The sequence below is a fragment of the Pongo abelii genome, chromosome 4 (assembly GCF_028885655.2).
Source record: "Pongo abelii isolate AG06213 chromosome 4, NHGRI_mPonAbe1-v2.0_pri, whole genome shotgun sequence".
NCBI lineage: Eukaryota > Metazoa > Chordata > Mammalia > Primates > Hominidae > Pongo > Pongo abelii.
The window spans coordinates 121,142,337-121,166,393 of record NC_071989.2 but is presented as its reverse complement, the minus strand read 5'-3'; the positions used below and the strand labels follow the sequence as shown (position 1 = coordinate 121,166,393).

At 44.0% G+C, this 24,057-nt stretch overlaps 1 protein-coding gene across 6 annotated transcripts in view; it reads left to right on the top strand.

The window, feature by feature from the left end:
* Nucleotides 1-24,057, top strand: part of MCC (MCC regulator of WNT signaling pathway) — a 498,353-nt gene that overhangs the window by 400,284 nt on the left and 74,012 nt on the right. For all 6 annotated transcript variants that reach the window (XM_054554995.2, XM_063723849.1, XM_054554996.2 and 3 more), the window contains 2 exon segments: nucleotides 9,387-9,550; nucleotides 11,797-12,003. In XM_054554995.2, coding sequence (XP_054410970.1) covers nucleotides 9,387-9,550; nucleotides 11,797-12,003 — 371 coding nt within the window.

Here is a 24,057-nt window from a genome sequence, read left to right as displayed (position 1 = left end):
CTCTTAAGAAGGAACCTTCTCCTGTAATAAACACAGTACTTTCATCACACCTGAGAATTTTACCACTGATGAAGCATTGACAATCCACAATCCATGTTCAAATTTCCCCAGTTGTCCTATTAATGTCCTTGGTTGCTTTTGTTTAGTCCCACATCCAGTCAAGGCTCACGCATTATATTTAGTTTTCATGTCTTTTGACTCTCCTTTAATCTAGAACAGATCCTCCCTACTGCTGTTTTGTCTCTCATGACATTGCCATTTTGAGGATGTCAGGTTAGTGGTATCATAGAATGTCCCTCAATCTGATGATCTGATTGTTTTCTTACAAGACTTGAGATTAGCCTTTTTTGTTTGTTTGTTTGCAAGAACATATGTGGGTTATGGTCCTCATTACCATGTTGCAGCAGGAGGTTCCTGATCTCAGTTTGTCCATTATAGGTGATACTGAAGAGTTTTTAAACTCCCACAACATCGTTCTCATAAGTCCTCTTGTCTTAGGTAGACAGAGGCAACATGGGACACAAAGCAAGGGGTAACCTCTATGGATACTCTTTCTCCCTTCCTCCCAGACCCTTCAGTCTTCTCTTTGGTGTTCAGCCCTAAAAGTTGACTATTCTGTTTTCTAATTTTCTATGTTACTTTGTTCGGTTTGTGTTTGTTCGTTGATGGAATTAAAGAGGGCCTTGCTGTATGCAGAGTACAGAGGAATGCTCAAAAGAAAGCAACAGCCCTCCTGGTTTCAGCCATAGAGCTACAACAAGATCTGAACTATTACATCCCTGGGATATAATATCTTGCCTTTACAGAAAGTCTGTGTTGATGCTGAAAGAATATGTAGGTCTTTCTCCCACTTTAAATTGCTTTACCAGGCATGGTGTGTGTCCAGTCGGAAAAGAGGGGTGGGTGGTGTGCGCTGGCCCTCAGGAGGCAGCAGGGATATGGTGAATGGCCAGTCCTGCTACAGCCCTCATCATAGCAGGCCTACAGCTGCTTCTGTTTGTTAGCCTGGCTAAAATTCTCTGTGGCTTATGTCTCTAACTTCACTGACAGCTTTCTACCTTGGGGATCTTAATTGAAAGCTTTCTGCCTTATTAGCAGGCTGTGATAATGTCATTTGATATGTTTTAAATTTGATACTTGATTAACAAGTAAATTAACAAAAACTTGGGACTTTAAAAAGTTGGCTTATAAAAAGTCTTCCATTTATTTTACATGTTAATCTCATCCAGGGTCTGTAGAGCAGATGTTCTGTGCCCAGCACTGTGAGTCTCTGGGACATGCCCAGCACTGTGAGTCTCTGGGAACACACTGTTGAATGAATGACATCATCAACTTTTAGGGCCGAGTGCCAAAGGGCTAGAAAGGCTTCCTGGAAAATGAGATTTCAAGGCTGTATTAGTCCGTTTTCACACTGCTATAAAGAACTACCTGAGATTGGGTAATTTATAAAGAAAAGAGGTTTAATTGACTCACAGTTCCACAGGCTGTAAAGGAAGCATGACTGGGGAGGCCTCAGGAAACTTACAATTATGGCAGAAGGTGAAGCGGAAGCAAGCACATCTTACATGGCCAGAGAAGGAGGAAAAAGAGAGAAAGGGGAGGTGCTACACACTTTTAAACAACCAGGTCTTATGAGAACTCACAATCACAAGAACAACACGGGAGAAGTCTGCCCCCATGATCCAGTCACCTCCCAACAAGCCCCTCCTCCAACATTGGTGATTACAATTCAGGATGGTTTTTGGGCAGGGACACAAACCCAAGCCCTTTCAGAGGCAAAGCTTAATAAAGACCCAGCATGGCAGGCTTCCAAACTAGGCAAATACCTAACCACTAGTGTGAAGCAAGTACCGATCCCCAGGAACACGTGTTTTTGGAAGCTGGGACCATACTTTGGAGCAAAGTCATTCTGGTAAAGAGGGGACTGCTTGGTTGGAATCAGGTGGACCAGGGGAGATGTTTGTAACATCTCACCTGTTGGAGCTGCACTTTTATTTGAGTTAGGATTTTTACAGGGCTTGTTTGTTTAAAAAAGCAACTTTTAACACCTGATTCAAAATGAACCAACTCTGCTGTAGTTAATGGTGTCAGCTCTGGGCATAGGCATAGCTGATCCTGAGTAAGAAAGAAGAAAACCAGCTTTGCCTACTGGTGTGTTTAACTAAGCCAGAAGGCTCATTAGGATTCTTAGTTTTCATAGCCATGAATGTCATCTTACCTCCTTTCCAGATTTCCAAAGTATAGTGAGTCCTCAGTGTCATTGATAGGTTCCTGGAAAATGCAACTTTAAATGAAATGACGTGTAACGATACCAGTTTTATGGTTAATTGATATAATCAAGAATTAAGTTCCTGTAGTGTATTTGTGGTCACTGAAATGTTAGTGAATTTCTAAATAGAAACCCAAAGCACTTCTAATAATAAATGTGGGAATAAACTTGAACTATATGTACATTTAGGGCAGATTAATAAAAATAAGGGAGATAATTATTTAACCCCTTATTCCAGGTCAGTGTCGCAGGTAGCTGAGGCCTATCCCGGGAGCTCAGGGTGCTCGATGGGAACCTACCCTGGCCAGGTGCCATCCCATCGCAGGGCACCCACATTCATTCTCTCTTTCTCTCTGTCTCTGTCTCTCTCTGACTGGGACTATTTAGACACGCCAATGAACCTAACGTGCTGAGCTTTGGGGTGTAGGGGAAACTGGAATACCCAAAGATAAGCCACACAGCCATGGGGAGGGGACAATGTGCAAACTCCACACAGACAGTGGCCCAGCTGGGAATCCCTGTTTCCCTCCTCATCTATGTTACAATGAGACGATGTTGAAGAAAATGTTATTTGAGGACCTGCCATATGTGGGTCTTTCCCCAAACAGCAACATAAAAACCTAAGGCTCTGGTTCTCATTAGAAAAATATAACCTGAGCTGTGTATTCTTGAGCTCTTACAGGAGGCCAACTGAGGAAAATTGCATTTAGAAAAGAGGAAAAGGGCAGGAGGAGCCACGGACTTGGGTGGAGGTGGGCAGAGCGGAGGAGCACCGTGGACTGGGCGTGCTGAGTCCTGGGGTCTGCGGCTGGCCCCTCCACAGATGGCTGTGGTTGAGAAGCTGGGCCCTGCATTGCCAGATCTCATTTTACAAGGACAGCCATAAATTTTAACAATTTTTAAAATGTTGACAGTTAACTCAAAAACTGTTTTAAAAATAAAAAAGGCCATGCCAGACACCATAGCCCTATCCCATATGCAAGCACATCTTTGGCTGCAGGTGGCTGGTTTGCATCTGCTGGCCAAAGGGAGAGGTCCATTCCATCCAGTCTTCTGGGTCCTGTTCAGTATTATCAGACAACTTTGAAGACTGAGTGCCAAGATTATGTGAGCCTAGCACTCCCCAGAGTTCCCTTTACCTTGTGCTTTAAATGGTCTACAACTTTAATTTTAACTGAAGGTTAACATAAGAAGAAACCATATGAAATCCGCATATGTGTGAAACTGGCTGAGGAGACTGGCATCACATCACTTCACACCACGTATGAAGTGCCGTGTACCTAAATCCTTCTAGCTTCTGTTGCCAAAAACACCTTGTCTCCCTTGTGAAACCGGAATGCTTCCTCCTTTCTGTCAGGAGATAATTCATATTTGCTCAGGCTGCCAGGAAGCTCAAGGCTAGCTGGAGGAGTCAGCCCTCAGCTGTGTCAGCCTCCATTTGCTCCCAGCCTTTCCCTGATCCAGTCACCATGTTTTCCCCTTGTTTGTGGCTGCTTGTGATAAGCAACCTCAAATTCTTCTTTGGAAAGGGGCACAGTACAGATAAACTTAAAGGAATGTGTATTTGCTACCAAAGGCCTCCTCTCTGTCTCCTGGATGTAGAACAGTTTCCTTTGATGCAGAAAGCACAGCACAGGTAGCTCACGCCTGTAATCCCAGCTACTTGGAAAGCTGAGGTGGGCGGATTGATTGAGCCCAGGAGTTCGATACTAGCCTGGACAATGTAATGAGATCCTGTCTCTGGAGAAAAAAAAAAAAAAAGATTTTTAAAATAAAGTACAGCAGAGGCTGAGGGAGAAAGCCAGTGGGCCTGCCTCAGCTGCCCTTCATGGAGTTGCATGGCAGTGGGGGCCAGGGTTTTTCTAAAGAGTACATTACTCCCCCTTGTCCTTAGACTTCCCATATCTCTTTCTTCTTTCTCTTGCTCTCCAACCCACAGGGGAAAAATTTTTTTAATTAAATTACACCTCAAATCCTTTCTGAATGTACTGCCATTCTTGAAGGTTACTGTTTTCTGTTTCATATATGCCTATTTGCTTATATCTCCTCATTTTACTCACTGAAATACATTTATTATATTTATTGTGGTAACAAACATGAAATTTACCATGGTAATCATTTCTAAGTGTACAGTTCAGTGGCATTCACAGAGTTAGTGTGACCATCACCACCACCCATTTCCAGGACATTTTCATGCCAACATAAACTCTGTACCTGTTAAGCAATAACTCCCTATTCTCGCATCACTGCCACCCCTGGTAAACTTTATCTCCTGTCTCTGCGTTTGCCTCTTCTAGATACCTCGTATTAGTGGAAATATTTGTCATGTTGTGTCTGATTTATTCTAATTAGTATAATGTTTTCAAGGTTCATGGTGTAGCATGTAAAAGAATTTTATTTCTTTTTTAAGGCTGAATAACATTACATTGTATTTAAGAGACCACATTTTGTTCCTTCATCTGTCAGTGTACCCCTGGGCTACTTCCACCTTTTGGCTACTGTGAATAATGCTGCTATGAACATCGGGGTACAATTATTTGAGTCACTGCTTTTCGTTGTTTGTGTTAAACATAGAATTACCATATGATCCAGCAACTCTACTCCTATACTTAGGACCTACTGTGGCACCTTATGCCACAGACTCTGAAAGACAGTTCTGTCTGGAGCCATGTGGATGCTGGTGGTGAGTGGTGATAAGTGCTTGCTACCTTAGGTAGTACCTTGACAGGGGACACAGAATACCTGCTCCAGGCGGCCCAGTCTCCTCGTCCTCCTGTGAGGCTCCAAACAGGGAAAAATAGCAATGGACAGCCAAGTGCCAATTGGTCACTGATGGGCCTGTGTGAAGCCACAGTGCAGAGCTCTGCAGCACAAACTGGAGTTTGTGGGGTTGATCACCTCACCTGTGTTTTCATACATTCAGCTTCCTATGACCGAAGAAAGCGTGCGTAGCCCTCCTTGGTTTGAAGGGTAGATATTCTTTAGAGTTTGTGCATCAATGTAAATGACCTCACGTCTTGCCAACTCTCTGCCTTGTGTCTGCACTGTGTTATCTATGGTTACTTCCCTTTTTTTTTTTTTTTGTTTGAAATGGAGTCTCTCTCTGTTGCCCAGGCTGGAGTGCAATGGCTCGATCTCAGCTCACTGCAACCTCCACCTCCCAGATTCAAGTGATTCTCCTGCCTCAACCTCCTGAGTAGCTGGGATTACAGGCGCACACCACTATGCCCTGCTAATGTTTGTATTTTTAGTAGAGACAGGGTTTCACCATGTTGGTCAGGCTGATCTCAAACTCCTGACCTCGTGATCTGCCCGCCTCGGCCTCCCAAAGTGCTGGGATTATAGGCATGATCCACCACACCTGGCCACTTTCCTTTCTTTTTTCTTTTTTTTTTTTTTAAGATAGAGTGTTGCATCTTGCTCTGTTGCTCAGGCTGGAGTGCTATCTCAGCTCATAGCAACCTCCATCTCCTGGGTTCAAGTGATTCTCCTGCCTCAGCCTCCATTAGAGGTGTGCGCCACCACACCTGGCTAACTTTTGTATTTTTAGTAGAGACAGGGTTTCACAATATTGGCCAGGCCGATCTTGAACTCCTGATCTCAGGTGATGCACCCACCTCAGCCTCCCAAAGTGCTGGGATTACAGGAGTGAGCCACTGCGCCCGGCCTCTGTGGTTGCTTTCCTTACAGTAGTGGTGGGCAGCAGAGAGGTGGGGCAGTGGCCTTGTACTTCTGGGGATCTCTCACAGTTAAGGTCAGTCTCTTATCCATCTTTGCACTCTGCTCTGGCCTGAGTCAGGGCTCGGCAACTGCCCAATTTAAGTATGAGAAGGAAATACTGGTCACATGCCTAGCCCCTCTTCCTGCCCACTGTTACCCAGCACCCTCAGGAAGCAGCCTGTTGCCACCACTCCGGCTCTGCTGTGAGAGCCCCTCAGCATACATGTCCAGTGTCATTATTGCATCAGGTGGACCTGCGCTAGGGAAATCAGCACAGAATGTCTGAATATTTCATGAACATCTCACTCATAAGCACTTAATGCACATAACTCAGGACAGCGTATTCACACCAGCTCTGGATACCAGGAGACCTGCACCAGAGGGTACGTGGTCATTCAGAGGCTGGTTGGTGTGGTCTCTGAGTTGTTCTGCTCCTCACTTGGGTCCTTTGCCTCCAGTTGGTGTCCACCTGCCTCCATCTCCAGAGGGCCTCTGCAGTGATGAGCATCCTAGTTCTTAGCAGCTCAGGTCGAGGTCCATAACAAGGAACAAAAGCACTGAGGTCAGGAGTTTGAGACTAGCCTGGCCAACATGGTGAAACCCCGTCTCCACTAAAAATATAAAAATTAGCTAGGTGTGGTGGCGCATGCCTGTAATCCAAGCTACTTGGGAGGCTGAGATAGGAGAATCACTTGAACCTGGGAGGTGGAGGTTGCAATGAGCTGAGATTGCACCACTGCACTCCAGCCTGGGAGACAGAGCGAGACTCCATCTCAAAAAAAAAAAAAGAAAAGAAAAACATGCTGCTATTGAGTCTGTTTATAGCCTTCCTGTCTATTAAATAAATGGTGATGTGGTGTTTCTCTTTGCCCATTTAAAAAATAATATTTGATCGCCTACCCTATTCTATGTTGGAGATACAAATGGTGAGGAAGATCAAAGTCCCTTCTTTCCTGGAACTTATGTTTTAGTAGAGGAGAGAAAACAAACATGTAAGTCAGATCAGATAGCAATAATTGCCATGAAAAAAAATAGGATAAGAAGATAGCGAATGGGCAAGGGAGGAGGTGAAACTCCATGCTTTAGATAGGGAAGAGCTTGTTGGGGAGATAGCATTTGAGCTGAGAGCTGAACAATATGTAGAAATTTGGTTGGCCAGGCATGGTGGCTCATGTCAATAATCTCAGGACTTTGGAAGCCTGTGGCAGGAGGATCGTTTATGGCCAAAAGTTTGAGACAGGCAACATAGACCCTGTCTCTACACAAAAATGAAAATATGAGCCGATTGTGGTCATGTGTACCTGTAGTCCCAGCTGCTTGTAAGTCTGAGGTGGGAGGATAGGTTGAACCCAAGAGTTTAAAGCTTTAGCGAGCTAGGATTGTACCCCTGCACTCCAGCCTGTGCAACAGAGCGAGACCCTGTCTCTAAAAAGGTTGTATTTTGTTTTTAATTAAAATTTAAAAAATTCAGCCTAGACAAAGGAAACAGCAAAGGAAAAGGAACCTGTGGAGCAGACAGGAGTTTGGCATATTCCAGGGGAAAAAAAGAAGGCCAGGAGTGTGAATGGAGCATAGTGAATGAGGGGAAGGAGTGTGAATGGGGCATAATGAATGAGGGGAAGGAGTGTGAATGGAGCATAGAACAGGGGAAGGTGGATGGGTGAGGCAAGATCAGATCAGTGGTTCTCACTCTGACTGCACGTTAGAATTACCTGAGGAACCTAAAGTTGCCATTGTGCAAGCCCCACCCCCAGAGACTGTGATTTAATTGGTCTGGGGTGAGGCCTGGGCATCCGTAGTTTATAAAAGCTCCCCAGGGACATGGTGCAGCCTGAACTGAGCACATCAGTCTTGATCATGCAGAGTTTTACAGACTCTGGTAAGGAGTTGGGACTTTACATGAATGTTGATGGGAAGCCATTAGACAGTTTGAGCTAGGAAAATAACTTGTTCTGATCTGCGCTTTTAGGAGGCTCACTTTGGTGACCGCGTGGAGAGTAGAGGTAGGAGATTGTTACAGTGGTCCAGTTGAGAGATGATGATGGCTTAGAGCAGGATGGTGTCAGTAGAGATGGTAATAAGAGGTCAGTTTGAGGATAAGTTTTGGAGGTTGTGGTCACAAGATGATTTGGATTTAGTATGTCGGGCAAAGGCATAGAAGGTTGCCTCAGAGCTCACCTGAGTAACTGGGTGGATAGGGGTGCCATTCATGGAGATGGGAGAGATCGGGGAGGAACAGGTTTGAGAAGTAGGTGGAGTAGTTGTGTGTATTGGTTGGAGTGAAAGCCTTAGCCTGATCTCTCTAGATTTAGGTAATTTACAGATAGAGGCAACCAGATGAGGTTGACTAAAACCTTCTGAGAAGTCCTGTTCCTGTTGTGCCAAGAGTTTTCTTGAAGTCTTCCAAAGGTAAGTCCCAAAAGCGATCGACCATTTTAGTACATGGAACCTCTGGTGAGAAGCATGCAGGAGAGAAGAAGAAAATGGAAGACACTGAGCAGTTTTCATGCAGAGTTAGGCTGGACGTAGGTAAAGAATGTATTCTGAAAGATTACATATAATAAGTCAGCATCTGCCCTGCAACAATAATTGAATGGCATGGCGATAGACAGAATCCAAAATAGCAGGTTAAAAAATTTGTCTTTGACTTTAAGGGGAGTTTTTTCCCCAACAAAATTGTCTTCTAAGATACATCTGAGTCACATTATAATTATTTTTTATTTCTCTGACCAGGCCCTGGATGTTCAGCGGTTCAAAGCAACCCAAGTTTTTAAGTCAAAATCAAATTATTAGAATTGGTTGCCTTATTTGGAGAACAATAAGGGATTTGTTAGACCAGTTTATTTTTCCCCCTGATGAAAGAACATGGATTAAATTACAACTGGAGCATATTGATTGGTTCTATCATGGAAAAGTTCTTGGTTTTAGGCTCGTTGAGGGCAAGGACTATCTCTTACACAGTTTCTGTTTTTCAAAATACCTAGCATCTCTGCTCATTCTGAGACTTTTTGTTGAATTTAGTAAAGTTATGGGATCTTTCTGCAGTTAGTGCTTTTCTGAATGACTGAGCAGACAGGTTGACCAGAGGCTCTGGAAGTGCCAACAGCCTCTTCTGGGCATTTCTTTGTTCTTACTAAAGAAACTGAAGATGTGGCTGCTTTGAGTGAAAGACAAGAGAATTCAGAAAATGACCATCATCTGAAACTCCTTAATAAAAAGAGCTTTGCATTGGCTCCAAGCCTCAGAGGCAGTGCCTGTGAGGTTAGGCTGGCTGGTGTTGAACTTTGAAATGTCAGGCTCCATTGCCGTCCCATTACCTGAATGAGTCCGTCATGGTAAGCAAAACAGAGAGCACTTGTTGCCCTGTGTAACACATTTTGTCTTCATTCACTCACAGACAACTGCAGTGACCTGAACTCAGAACTGCAGAGGGTGCTGACAGGGCTGGAGAATGTCGTCTGCGGCAGGAAGAAGAGCAGCTGCAGCCTCTCCGTGGCCGAGGTGGACAGGCACATTGAGCAGCTCACCACGGCCAGCGAGCACTGTGACCTGGCTATTAAGGTAGACCTTCCTCACCCTCTGTGAGGCCCTTTGAGGTTCTGAAAGGGAAATGGTCCAATCCTTGTCTTGAAGTGCAGTTTTCTTAAATACTTACTAGGGATGAATGTTTCCATGAGAGCCATACAATAGATTGAGCCACGGTGTAGAAGTGGGGACTCTAGAAATTTTGGTTGGGCTGAATTATTTCAGAAAAAGTCATGATGTCAGCAGTCAGGTTCACTGGCTTTGCGGTAAAAAGGACAATTTACTTGGAAACCATTCGACTGCTAGTATTGAACCATGTCATTTTAGTGTGGTTCTCATAGAGCACTCGTAAGCTGTAAGTTTAGCTTGGAAGTTTTGTTAAAGCTCTAAGGCCTCTAGAATACGATTTCAGGAGTCCATTCATCAGTTCCTCTTGCTGTTTGAGATGGTGAGAGGAATTTGTTGCATCTGCACAAACTCATTGTGAATGATGGGAAAGTCAAGGCTTATTGATACTAGGCCTCTGGTATCTTTATATTCCTTCAACGTAACTTAGTGACCTGGGCGTAGCAATTCAAATTTAAAAGTCTAGGAGGAGCCCATAAAGAGAAAATGTAGGCCCAAGTTTCTGTAAGTAGGAATCCTGGATTGCACAAAAGAACTGTGGTGTCACAAGGTAAACCATGATGCATGTTTGTAACACTGCTGGTTTTCCATCTTTCTTCATCTCAGTTGCAAATATGTAGTTGTTGTGGTTCAGGGCAGGGAGAAGCAATTGCTGGTGTTTCCTTCTCTGGAATCTCCTGGGCCCTATATTTGATTGTAATGTCAACTTGGGTCTAGCCCCAGCCTCGGAGTTGAGAGGGATGGAGGAGGCCAAGGGCCTCTACCAACCAGGTAGGGACAAAGCCACGGGGTCTGGAGCAGAGCCAAGTAGGATAAGAGTCTCCAGATTAAAAGGAAGGACAAAGCAGCACATGGGAAAAGGGGCAGCAAGATTTGAGAACCAACATGAGCATCCAAGAGTGATGTACCCTTATGTTTTTTAGTATTTGAGGTGTTTTGTTTTTCTTTTCTTTTTTCTTTTTATTATTATTTTTTTTTAGACGGAGTCTTGCTCTGTCGCCCAGGCTGGAGTGCAGTGGCATGATCTCAGCTCACTGCAACCTCCACCTCCCAGGTTCAAGCAATTCTCCTGCCTCAGCCTCCCGAGTAGCTGGGATTACAGGCGCACGCCACCTCGCCTGGCTAAATTTTGTATTTTTAGTAGAGACAGGGTTTCACCTGAGGTCAGGCTGGTCTTGAACTCCTGACCTTAGGTGATCCATCCGCCTGGGCCTCCCAAGTGCTGGGATTACAGGCGTGAGCCACTGCACCCGGCCAGCCTTCTGTTTCTTATCCCATCTCTTCACTGCCTTCTACCTCTGCATAGTAATTCGCCCTCTTGTTTCATTATCCACTGGCTTGTGCTTCCTTTTTCAAAGGACAGTAAATGTGAATGAACAGTTTATAAGAGTAAGCAGAATGACTTCTTCCTTTTTTTCCTAATATTGTGCATGTTTCTTCTCCATTAAATGTTTTTAAATGAATTTTTTAAAACTCTCTATGTGCTACTAAGATTTTCCTTTAAATTTTGAAGCTGTGTTATTAATTAATTTAATCCCTGCTGTCTTAGAAATCTCCACAATGAGCTTCCTCTTTTCTGTGTCAATGAGGTTTATTTTTGTCTTTCACATCTTGAGACTGAACCTCATTTGCACCATCTGAATTTGGATGTGGCACTAAAAGCTGGAAATGGTAATGTGACCTATCTTATCGCTGAGTTGGCACGTGGGAGGCCTATAATTTAGGAAACTTCAAGTTAGATTTTGTATGCAGTTTACAACCTCATGTTTGTCCTCACATTACCAGGATCACTAAATGGCCTTCTGCCTGGTTGTGTGTATCCACCAACTCTGGAACTCAAGTGAAGGAAATAAGCATTGTGTGGATGTGTCAGCTAGCACCACAGACAGACTCAGCTGCCAGGAGAGGACTCACTGTTTTTCTTACTCTGAAGGTTGCTGGGTAACACAGACTGTACCCCAGGCAAGGGACAGAGCCTCATCTGAAATTGGAGACAGGATAACTTTGGGGTGTCTGTAGTCATGATCACTATTTATAACAAAGTGGTTCTAGAACACACTCCTCTATGGACATTTATTCCTGTTCAGCCTATTTTCTTCCTATCACCTTTCTCCAAGGTAACTTACTTGACTTTTCTTTGGGGCTGTGTTTTACAGACAGTCGAGGAGATTGAGGGGGTGCTTGGCCGGGACCTGTATCCCAACCTGGCTGAAGAGAGGTCTCGGTGGGAGAAGGAGCTGGCTGGGCTGAGGGAAGAGAATGAGAGCCTGACTGCCATGCTGTGCAGCAAAGAGGAAGAACTGAACCGGACTAAGGCCACCATGAATGCCATCCGGGAAGAGCGGGACCGGCTCCGGAGGAGGGTGAGCATGCTGCATCCATAATGGTCAGGCCCTTCCTGGGCATGGGGCTGAGAGAGGCTGGTGTATAGCACCAGGGGCACCGTGAGAATTTTGTGGCATTTGTAATCTTGGGAATCACTGCCTCTTTCTTGTTATGAAGTCCTTCTTGAAAGTAGTTTGAAATTGCTAAGGTATAGAGGTAAGATTTAAAAGAAAAAAAAAAAAAAAAACACTTTTCTCTGGAATCTTAAATCTGACTGGTTGATAAAATTACATCAGGGCAATGATTCTAAACTTTCCAGGGTAAGCACATCTTTTCTAAGCTGAATTAAAATGTTCTTTAGGATAAACTAATAGTCTTTAGAATTTGAAAAAAATGGAATTTTCCCCTTTTAATTTTTTTCTATAAAATTTTATTTAGCTTTATTGCACCTGCTCTGATTTACTTATACTTAATCTAGTGTAGAATGTCATCTGTCCTGGTGCAGACTTACTGAAGTTAAAATAGCCATATCTTGTACATTGTGTGCATATATGTATGTGTGTATGTGCATCTGTTTAAGTGTGCATGTTATGTGTGTGTGTCTGTGTTTACAGATGTGTATGTGTGACTCCTGCTATTCACCCTAGAGCCTGACCTAGTTTGAGTACCATTTTGTTTAGGACATGTATCCATTACTGAAGGAGCTGATGTTTCAGGATAGAAATGTTCAGCAGAATTGTTAAAGCCTCAGTTTTTCCAAGATGAAGTTTTTAATCCCAGGAACCCACAAGCACTTCTATGTTTGGCTGTGAGTTTGATCTTTGATTGGACTGGGGATGAAGCAATGAATTCCTCAATCAAACACTTCCCTCTGAACTTCACTTTTAATTACTAGACTTACTTGACTCTCTTTCTTGGTCTTGGCAATATCAGAAGCTTGTTTTCTAGTTGTGCTCTGACTGCTAATTTTGTACACAGATAAAGTTGACTTAGAAGGGGAAAAATACTGGCCAGGTACGGTGGCTCGCGCCTGTAATCTGAGCACTTTGGGAAGCCGAGGCAGGCAGATCACAAGGGCAGGAGTTGAAGACCAGCCTGGCCAATATGATGAAACCCCCGTCTCCACTAGAAGTACAAAAATTAGCCAGGCATGGTGCTGTGTGCCTGTAGTCCCAGCTACTTGGGAGGCTGAGGCAGGAGAATCGCTTGAACCCGGGAGGCGGGGGTTGCAGTGAGCTGAGATTGCACCACTGCACTCCAGCCTGGGCGACAGAAGGAGACTCCATCTCAAAAAATAAAAAAGAAGGGGAAAAATAAATCTAGTGGGTCTCATCATCCTTCACCATTGCTCTTGCTCCCTTAGCCATAAAAAAGGCCTTGTAAATAACTTGTTCTTCTATCCTTCAACGAGCTCAGGATGTGTACATCATTTTGTTTTTAATCCATTTGTAAATATTCTTAGTTGCCATTATATAAATGGAAGAAATTACTATTTTTGAATGTTATCAACTCTTCCTCATTTGAAAAATATGGAAGAAATTACTATTTTTGAATGTTATCAACTCTTCTTCATTTGTGCTAATGTCATAATTAAAAGGCTGGCACTACTACCTCTCATATCTGAACATCATTTTGTCTTAACTCACGTGCATAAGCGTATTTTCAGTATGCAGCTATATCGGATGCCAGTCTCCATAGTTGCATCAGCAGGTGTAAATCATCCCAGTCAGCAAAGGCTTTATCTGGGCAGCATGATGAAATTTGCTTAGCACTAAAGCCCACGCCACCTGTAATTTCCTGGGTTACACTCCCCGATGATTATGACTGATGTCCTAATTAGGTATGTACTTGCTCTTAGCGTGTGCATTCTGATAGTGCATGTTTTGTGAGGGAAATTTTTGGTCTTCGGTGTAATTACATATTGTGGCTTAGAATGAATTTTCTTCTCTCACTTGCCAGCCCTTTATTGTGGACTAGCAAAAAATAAAAAGTCCCCTTCCCCACTTTCCAGTGTTTTCTCCGACTCTGGAGGTCAGTATTAAGAATAGCACAGTGCGGAGGCACTACACTAGGTACCAGGGCTCTGGAGCCAGACTGCCTGGGTCATGCATAGCCTGACCTGCCAAGTCACCACGAGTCTTTGGCAGGTTGCCTAACCTCTCTGTGCCTCAGTGTACTCTCCCACAAAGTGGGACAATAATAGCACCCAAAGAAAAAATTAGATAATACTCCTAAAGTGGTTAGGCGATGTCTGGCACATAGTAAATGCTCAAAAAATTAGTAGTAGTTTTTTGGAGTAAAATCTATGGTTACCTGTTGAGTGGTATGGAAAGTTGAACACCATCCTGTCATTTTTTTTAATAGGAATCCTTAGATGTTTGAAGAACTCCAACATGGACATTGGATAATTACACACACACACATACAGGCCTGCACACGTAGACACATTTTAGTCAAAACCTTTCTTCCAGTCACATCTGTTACCTTTTATAAGTTTGTGCAACTAGTATAGTTTTGTATAATTTTTATTTCAGTTACCTTCAAATAATGTTAACTTTTATCTCTTCCTCAACTAGAGATATTCTCAGGAATTTATATACATACCATGAATTGGATTTATTTCTTTTTATTTCAAGATGAGTGTAGATCTCAAAAAGTGTACTAGATGCATTTGAATGCCTGTTTACTAGACTTTAAGTGCCAAAAGTCTTCTTCCAGCCATAACTCACCCATCCACCTAGTGTGCTTTATTTCCCTCAGGAGGGATTTGTCCTTCGTGGTTGTCATTGTCTTCTGTTCTTGACGATGTGTAGCTCTGCAGAGTGACTGAGGTACCATTTTATTTTTATCCTGTGACAGTACAGAGTACAAGGCTGGTTTGCCTTTGCTGTCTTTGTAGCAGCTCTGAATCCATAGTTCATCAAAGTTCCTTGACGAGTAATTGGGGCCACTTTCTTTTTCTTTTTTTCTTTGCCCACGTTCATTGCATAGAATTTTAACTGACCAGATCAATAGGATTGGTGCTTGAACCGTGCCTGTAATTAAGCGAAGTGCTCTCTGTAGGTCTTCTGAGCTTTGTTCAAGATTTAATTAAATTAGATCTTTAATGTAGTCGGTTAACAAATTGGGCTAGTGGCAGAGCAGTAACTAAGGAACAACAGGCAATTTTATTATTGGTGCTAGTTCATTACTGGATGAGGCAGTGATTTATTTCTGTTTGCTCTGTGATATAACCATGTATTTCCTCACAAGTAAAGAATTGGGCTTAATGTAGACAAGGGAGAATTACTCTATAAAGGAAGTACTTTATTCTTCATTCATTCATTTCACAAACATGATTGGTCATCTCTGTGCCAGGCAGAGGGGTTACAGTGATGAACAGGACACAGTCCCTGGCTTCAAGGATGTTGGGGAGACAGGCAAGTAAACAGATCATTGCAAAAGTATATCTCAAGTGGTGGGGACAGGTAAACACAGAGAGTGCCCTGAGAGCTCCCCAGAGAGTCGTGTGATGGCAGGAACCACTTTCTCCACATTGTTGCCATTTTTTTTAGCTACATTGTTTAAGTCAGCCATGATGTGGCAAAAATAATCAGTGCTTTCCCCAATGTGTTTGGCAAAACAAACTTGATGTGACCACAGGCACATGAAACTGTGTCCCACTGAATCATAGACTTGAACACAAATCGGCCACATAAGTTCCTTCTGAGATTTTCTAGAAATTCTTCAGAATTACGAAATTCTTCTGCATGTTCATGTCATAAGTTGTTAACGATTTCTTCTTTACACGCTATGCTCTACCTGGATATTTTCTGCATGTCTTGGAATGAGTTCCATCTGTCTCTCTTGGGCTTCTCTCATCCTGGGGGTCTGGCTTCTGGTTTCATTGCCACAGTAAATTCAAGAGATAAGTAGACATGCTATTTTGAACCAAATAAAAGTCACCCTCGGCCAGGTGCAGTGGCTCATGTTTATACTTCTAGCACTCTGGGAGGCCGAGGCAGGAGGATTGCTTGAGCCCAGGAGTTTGAGACCAGCCTGGAAGTGTAAGTGTTGTGATCTTACAGAGGTTAAATAAAGAGACATCTGTGTTTTCCCTCACATCTCTTTTAGCCTCATTTGGCCATGGTCCCATCTGAGCTGGTCCCACTCTACCTCCCCTCGGTGTTGCTTTTCTTGAGACAGGGCTATATAGAGAAAATGCAGACTGCAAAATAGTACTTTATTATGAATTTATAGCTGTATAAATTTCCATTTCATAGATATTCATATGTGTGTATATAAAAATATTGAAAATAGACCAGAAAAATATAAACCAACATCATAATGATAATATGTTGTATTGGCCTCAAAGGGACCTTAAACTTCTCTATAATGTTCTAATTTATGTTTTTAATGAATGTATTCATATCGTTGTATAATTTTTAATATGCAGTAGTATATACATAGAAATAGAACACTGATATGCTAAAATATTAACAGGTTAAATCTGGGCAGTGGAAGTATACGATTGCTTTTTTTCTTCTTTGTCCTCTTTAATTTTCAAATTAAGCAAAAACAAAAAAGTATGGATTACAGAGAATGATCTGTATCTCACAGCTGTTAATGGTTTGATATTCACATATAAACTGAGTCTTTTTTTTTGTCCTTTATGGAACTTTGTTCATTTCTTATTTGTTCCATTTCTTCATGGGAATTTCTTTTCAGGATAAGGAAGAGGATGCCAATATTAGCTGAGTTTAAATTCATAAAAGTTCTGTAAAAACAAGTCCTGTCTCAACACCACTTCTCTCAGCTCTCCCCAGCTCTCATCTAGCTGCATGGGAGGGAGCCGAGAGGAGCCAGGTCTGGCTTCAGTGTGCTCCTTCCACATGGGAGGCTCAGGTGGCTCTTCTTTTGTATGGCTGGTGTATTAGTCAGTATGAGGCTAGATTTTTCTGCAATAACAGGTTCACTCCCCACATCTCAGTGACGTGGCACATTGTTTCTTGCCTGCACCATACGTTCAATGCAAGTTAGGGGACGGGTGCACGTCTCTGATCCATACATTCACTCAGAAACTCAGACTGTTGGCCGTCCACCACTTAAGAGCCCACTCGAAGGCTCCCACCACAGCATTTAAATGCTTCTGCGCCCTGCCTGTTGACCAGAACTAGGCAGATGGCTTTACCCAACCATAAAGTGGCTTAGGAACATGGAGGAACATGGGGATGTTCAACAGTACAAGTTTCTAATGCAGCTGATTTTCATGCTTTGACCATGATACCAGCCGGGCTTGGCCGTGAATCAGAGTTGCAGAGAAACAGGCAGTTTCATTCATCCATCTTGTGGTGACCCCACACGTGTGTGTCAGAATCATTGGGAAGCTCTTTCAGAGGATGTGTGCCCAGCCCTTTCCATGAGCCAGAGTCAGTGAATGGGGTGTAGCACCCTGGCACACTCCCCCACATCATGATTGTGGTCAGCACTTGGAGACAGGGAAGGGAGAGGCAGTGTCCTTCGGTCTCCCACTGGACATGGGCCGGGAGCTTCTCCAAGTGTCCTCTACTTCCCATCTTCAGGTGAACTGAGAGAAAGAGCTACAGGCTTTCTGCCTTCTCCTCATGCCCGGCCTGCTCCTCCTGGGCCCACCATGTAGCAGTGATAAGCCCGGCGTCTCCTGGGGAAGCTGCCTGCTATGCGGAGCCTGCCCTGCACTGTCCCTTCACCAGGGTCATCTGAGCTAGAAGAGGAGGGAGGGTGGAGTCCACCAGGGTACAGGCACCCCGGGGCTCCCAAGGCATGGAGGCACTTCCTGGCCTGGTGCCAAGTCCCCAGGCTCACCCCATGAAGGAAATCACTTGCACAGGGAGCCACTTACCAGTGCAAGCTCAGTAGGGCTTATTTTTAAGAAAGGCTCTGTTAATAATATTGATAGTATTGACATTCTGTGAATATTTGCAGACTGAACTCTTCTCAGACTAGACACCCCCCAGATTAAAATCAGATACCTCTAAAGGCAAAGCAGGACTTACTCAAAGCCTAAATCACCAGCCTGGATAACATAGCAAGACCTCCGTTCTACCAAAAAAAAAATTTTTTTTTTTTTAAATTAGCCAAGTGTGATGGTGTGCACCCATAGTCCCAGCTACTCAGGGGGCTGAGGTGGGAAAATGGCTTGAGCCCAGGTGATCAAGTCTGCAGTGAGCTGTGATCACACCATTGTACTCCGACCTGGGTAATAGCAAGACCCTGTCTCTAAAAATAAATAATTTTGAAAACCTAAATTATGATAATAGCCCAGAACATATTTCAAACACTCATTTGTGATGGGTGATGATTTATGCACATTTTGTTGAATCTGCTCCAGAATCCTAGCTGATAGGTACTATTATTATACCCTTTTTAGAGATGGGAAAACAGAGGCCCACAAAAGCTTTAACAATCTTGCCCAAGTCTATGTTGATGTTAACTCTTGGTACCAAAATTTGGGATCTGGTGGCCTTATTAGGGGAGGCATTTGTCATTGTTCTGTTGTTTGGACCACTTTCCTGTAGCCTTCTGTCCACCCTTGTCCTCATCCTAGCCGCATTCCCATGCAGACCAACAGTGAGTAAAACATCCTCTGTTACAGCAACATGGGGGCCAGATTCCTTAGGGTTTCACAGACCCACTCTCCTGGCATTCTAATGCTACACGAAGGTACAATGAGCTTGTTGCAGAAAATAGGAAGCTGGTGGTTTGCATGCTTTTACCTTGACCTGAGTCCAGTGTTGTGTTCCCCTCCACTCTGTAGACTGACGGAGTTTTAGGGGGAATCCAAGGCAGAGAATCCCCAGAACCCTGGTTCTTTGACCTCTTCCATGGACACAGCTCCCAGTTACTTCACGAGGGCCTTACACACACTTGAGCCACGGAGATTGTGAGGCAACTCCTGCTGTGGGCACCAGTATTTGCTTACTCACCCCAGCCTCGCATACCTATGAGGAGGCCAGGCTGCTTCAAGGCTAGCTCTTCGCTGTCATGAAAGAAGCTGACTCAATTTGTCAAAAAGCTGGTAAGAAATTAGGAAGATTGGCCAGGAGCGGTGGCTTATGCCTGTAATCCCAGCACTTAGGGAGGCCGAGGCGGGTGGATCACAAGGTCAGGAGTTCGAGACCAGCTTGGCCAACATAGTGAAACCCCGCGTCTACTAAAAATACAAAAAATTAGCCAGGCGTGGTGGTGGGTGCCTGTCATTCTAGCTGCTTGGGAGGCTGAGGCAGGAAAATCGCTTGAACCCGGGAGGCACAGGTTGCAGCAAGCCGTGATCGCGCCACTGCACACTGCCTAAGCGACGTCGTGCAAGACTCTGTCTCAAAAAAAGGAAGACTGCCAAAATGCTGGCCTTTTCCGATGCAACCATTTTTATAATCACATCCAGCTACTTTAGTGGGCTATAACACAAAAGAGAAAATAGCACACTTATCAAACTTACCAAGACATGGAAATGCTGTTGGATATTTTTCCTTCTGTTTTGTGATCTCTGTCTTCTGTTTCCATCTAGTCAAAATTGCCATTAACAATAAAATACCACTATCCTGAAACACCATGTAAATTTGATTTACAGAAAGAAAGAAATATTTGCTGTAAATAGATTCTGATTATTTGAGGGCTCTAAGAAAAATCGTATAAAATCTCCAATAAGAGGTGTGGTTCTCGGCAAAATATCTCCAAACCCTGGACTTCGAGATGGCAGCTTTCCAAAAACTACACAGGGACTAACTGCATGAAGCTCATTAAGTAGAGCTTTCCCAGCCTAGTGATTCTCACCGTTCTGTAGTGTGGGAATCATCTCATCTCAACCAGCTCCATTACACAGTGAAATTATGAATTACAGCCTAATTGCCTGAAATTACAACTACCCGGTGAGCACTGCTACGCATCATCAGCAGAACAGGCTCTTTCTTTTATGGCTAATAAAAATGTTTCTGATCCTGCTCAGGACTCCGGTGCCACCTTGCCTTCCTGCTTGTCACGCATCTGTGAGCCACATTCACAGATGACTTCATCAGCTGACTCTGGTCTGCGCTCCCACAATTGTACTCAGAGACTGAAGCGTCCGCACAGCTGACCTGTCTCTTACTTGCCTAGCCTCACGTTTCCAAGGAATTTCCTACCACTTTGGAAACTTGCTTCTGGGCACACTCTTTGTGTTTGACAGTTCTAGGGCAAAATCCCCCCAACATCTCACTTGCCCACTCTGCCTAATCCCTCATGCTCCTGGCTTGCATCATTTACTTTCTTCTGGATTGATTGAGGGAGAGAGAGAGAGAGATCAATAGATAGATAAATAGATAGATACGATAGATATGGGATCTGGCTATGTTGCCCAGGCTGGAATGCAGTGGCTATTGACAGGTGTAATCACAGTGCACTCGACCCTTGAATTCTGGGCTGAGTGATCCTCCTGCGTAGAAGCTGCCTGAGTAGCTGGGACTACAGGTGCACACTACCATGCCTGGCTTTCGTTGTAATTTGGCACTCAGGACAGAGAGAGAAGATAATTATATTCATTAGTCACATTCACTGGTCCTTCTTTTAATTTATTCCTTGCAAATAATTTATCCCATATAATATCCCATCCCCTTCCCCCCATTTTTTGCATGTCCTAAGATAGTGTTTTGTGTTACTTTTAATTTATTTAAATGTTACTGTGCTGTCGCCTTCTCTTACATTTTTCTCCTCAGCACTCTGATTTTAAGGTTTGTCCATATGGCTGTGTGTACATCTGGTCCTGTGTGTCTAAGGGCATCTAGCATTCTGTAGTGACCCATCTATTACATTTACAGCAGCTGACAATCAAATTGCTTCCCACTTCCCATGACCACAGACAGTGCTCCAGGGCGTAGTCCCTCGCACGTGTCTCCTCCAGCCTGGTGGGAATTCCTCAGGATCGCATGTCCAGGAGTGAAACTGCTGAGTCTCAGAGTGTGTGTAGTCTTGCTTTGACCAAGTACCCCAGGGCAGCTTTTGGGAAAGCTGGCCAGCCCTTCCACCCAACAGCAGCAAAGGAGTATTTCACCACCTACATCCGTGTCAGCTCTTGTACTTCCATTGTTTCTTTCATCCCATTCTTTTTCTCAGGTTTAATTTTTTTGGTACTGAAAATCATGTATTCTTAGGAAATTCTTTCAGCAAAGATCTATAGGTGATAGATTCTTAATCTTTAAGCGGGTCTTTATTTTTGCCCACACTCTTGATAATAGCTGTATAATCTCCTGTGGCTGCTGTAACAAATTATCACGAACTTAGTGACTTAAAACAACACAAATTTATCATCTTACCTAGGGTGTCAGAAGTCCAAAATGCATCTCATTCACTAAACTGAAAGTGTCGGCAAGGCTGCATCTCTCTGGAGGCTGGAGTGGAGAATATACTTCCTTGTCGTTTCCAGCATCTAGAGGGAGCCTGCATCCTTTGACTATGCCCCTTCGTTTATCTCCCAAGCCAGCAGCATAGCATCTTCAGAGCTCTAACTCTGGCACTCCTGCTTCCCTCTTACAGGGGTCTTGTGACTTCTGAGTCCACGTAGATGATCCATGATACTCTACCCATCTCAGTTCCCTTTTGCCATACAAGGCTACATTCACAGTTCTCAGGGTTTAGGGTGTGGATGCTTTTGGGGGCCATTATTCAGCCTGCCACAATATTCTAAGTAGGCATTAGATTTTAAGGTGATAGGTTTTTTAGTGGCATTCAATAGATTTTATTGAGACTGTGTCAGTCCCTGTTGAAGGTGTTGGCAATGCAGTAGTGAATGAAACAGAACAACACCCACAGACCCACAGAACCTGAGATGCCTCTATCCCATGAGAAGGCAGTGTGTGTGTGTGTGTGTGTTTGTGCAGGGGTGTGTGTGTGTGTCTCAGTCTCATTGCCTCACCCAGGCTGGAGTCCAGTGGTATGATCATCCTAGCTCACCATGGCCTCGACCTCCCAGGCTCAAGCAATCCTCCCACCTCAGCCTCCTGAGTAGCTGGGACTACTGGCTCACGCACCACTCCTGGATAATTTTTTGTTGTTGTTGTAGAGACAGGGTCTTGCAATATTGCCCAGGCTGGTCTCAAACTCCTGGGCTCAAGCAACCTTCCCACCTTGGCCTCCCAAAGTGTTGGGATTACCACCAAAGCCACCGTGCCTAGCCCCGCAAGAAGGCTTTTAAGATTTGGTGCCTGTTTTTGTTTCATTATTTCTTAATCTTAAGGAAATTATTCCCCTTATCTCCTTAAGGATCCTCAGTGTGCCTATTGTGATGTGGTTTACCAGTTGCTTTATTTTCATTTCCCCTAGGGTGAATTCAGTTCCTGATTCAGACTGCTGGCTCTCTTGTTTTATCTTTTGCTCTCTGTAGTTGTCCTCGCTCTGTGTCTGGCAGCTTTGTGGACCTGGGCTCCCAGTCATGGGAAGCTTAAGTCTCCTGTTCTCTCTTGATACTGGGTGATTTACAAATTAGGCAGTTTCTGAGGCAGTGGGTGGCCTGGCAAAATCCAAACCAGTTTCCGGTGTTCTTGTCAAGTTTGGAGTCCCACAATATACAGATAGTATACATTTGGACCTCACACCCAAAGGTGCCACTGGTCTGGGGTTTTGGTTTCTGAAGGTTGACTCCGCTGCACAGCCTCAGGATTCCTTCTGTGGACAGCACTTTCAGCTTTTCACCTATGGGTCTGGCAGAGAGGCTCCAGGCGTGAGGCAGAGGGATCAGCTCAAGCAGCTAGACTCGCAGGCGCCCTCCATCTCCTCCCTCCCACGCTCTCATTCTGTGCCCTGCTCACAGCCCCTGGGCTTGTGGTGGCGCCACCTCCTGGCAGCTCCTTCAGACTTATTTCTCATTTCTGGCACCTGGAGATTTTGCTGTCTTTTGACCTTGGCAATGAATTTATTTCTCATTGTTCCTTTTTTCATGCAGCATTTCTATGCATTTTTAATAGGAGGAGCACCTGTTGACTTTAGCTGACGCTGTCATGTGCTGGGAAGTTTCAATTGTTGTATACGGTTACATAGCTGCAACCTCTGTTAACCTCTGAAAGCCTCTGTTCTCATTCTTGTCCTTCCTGCTCTCTGCCAAAGCTGAATTAGAGTCTGCCATCGTCCTTCTGGGTAGACTGGCTGCCTCTCTTTGTATACATTATAGACTTTTTTTTATTCAGTGTCTTTCATCAGTGCTCTTCCTTTCACTTGGCCGTTGAGGAACGTGTCCAAATTTTGTTTCAGCCAATGCCCCAAGCACATTCTTATCTCCGTTGTGGTTTTAATCCTTTTTTATTTTGTACTATTATTTTAATGAGGTCTCTAGAGTTGGAAGAAAACAGTGTGTTCCTCAGTCTACTATCTTCAAAGAGAGAGCTCAACTGAGCTCTCAGTGCTGCCGTGTAAGCTTCCTTTCTTTTTTCTTTCTTTTTTGGTCCTAGGTCAGCCTCCTTTCTTGTTTCTGACATTCCCCCCTCATGCCTAGCAGAGAAAATAGAAGCCATCAGATGGGAGTCCCTGTTTAGCATCTTCCCCTGACAGTCTGCAAATCACCTTTGTTATTGCCCGTCCTCACCTCCTTTCCTCTTCTCCCCGAGAAAAAGGTGTCCCCATCTCCCTGTCCTCCACTGACCCTCCGCTGCTGCCAGCTCCACACGGGCACTCTGCCCACCACACTGCCACAACTCCTTCCTGGACGTTATCCATGCCCGGCATTCCTAAATCTATCTATCCAGTTCTAATTGCTTTCCTTCAGACTTACATCTCTAATTGTTGACTGATAAGCCCTCCCTTACATACCCAGTTGTTTTCTCAAATTCAGCATATCAAAAGCTCACATCATTGTCAGCTCCAGACATTCTCAGCTCTGGTCATTTCTTTCTGAAAAGATCAGCTTCTCTTTATGTTTTTCTTTCTCATTGCTAAGTAACTCCATGATCCACTAAGTCACCCCAGCCACAAGTTTGGGTGTTTGTTGTTTGTTTTTTTTTCATCTCCTTGAATATTTTTAGAACTGCACTGATGGGTACAGTAGCTACTAGCCACATACAACTATTTAGATTTGAATTTAAATAAAGTAAAATACAATTAAAAATTCAGTT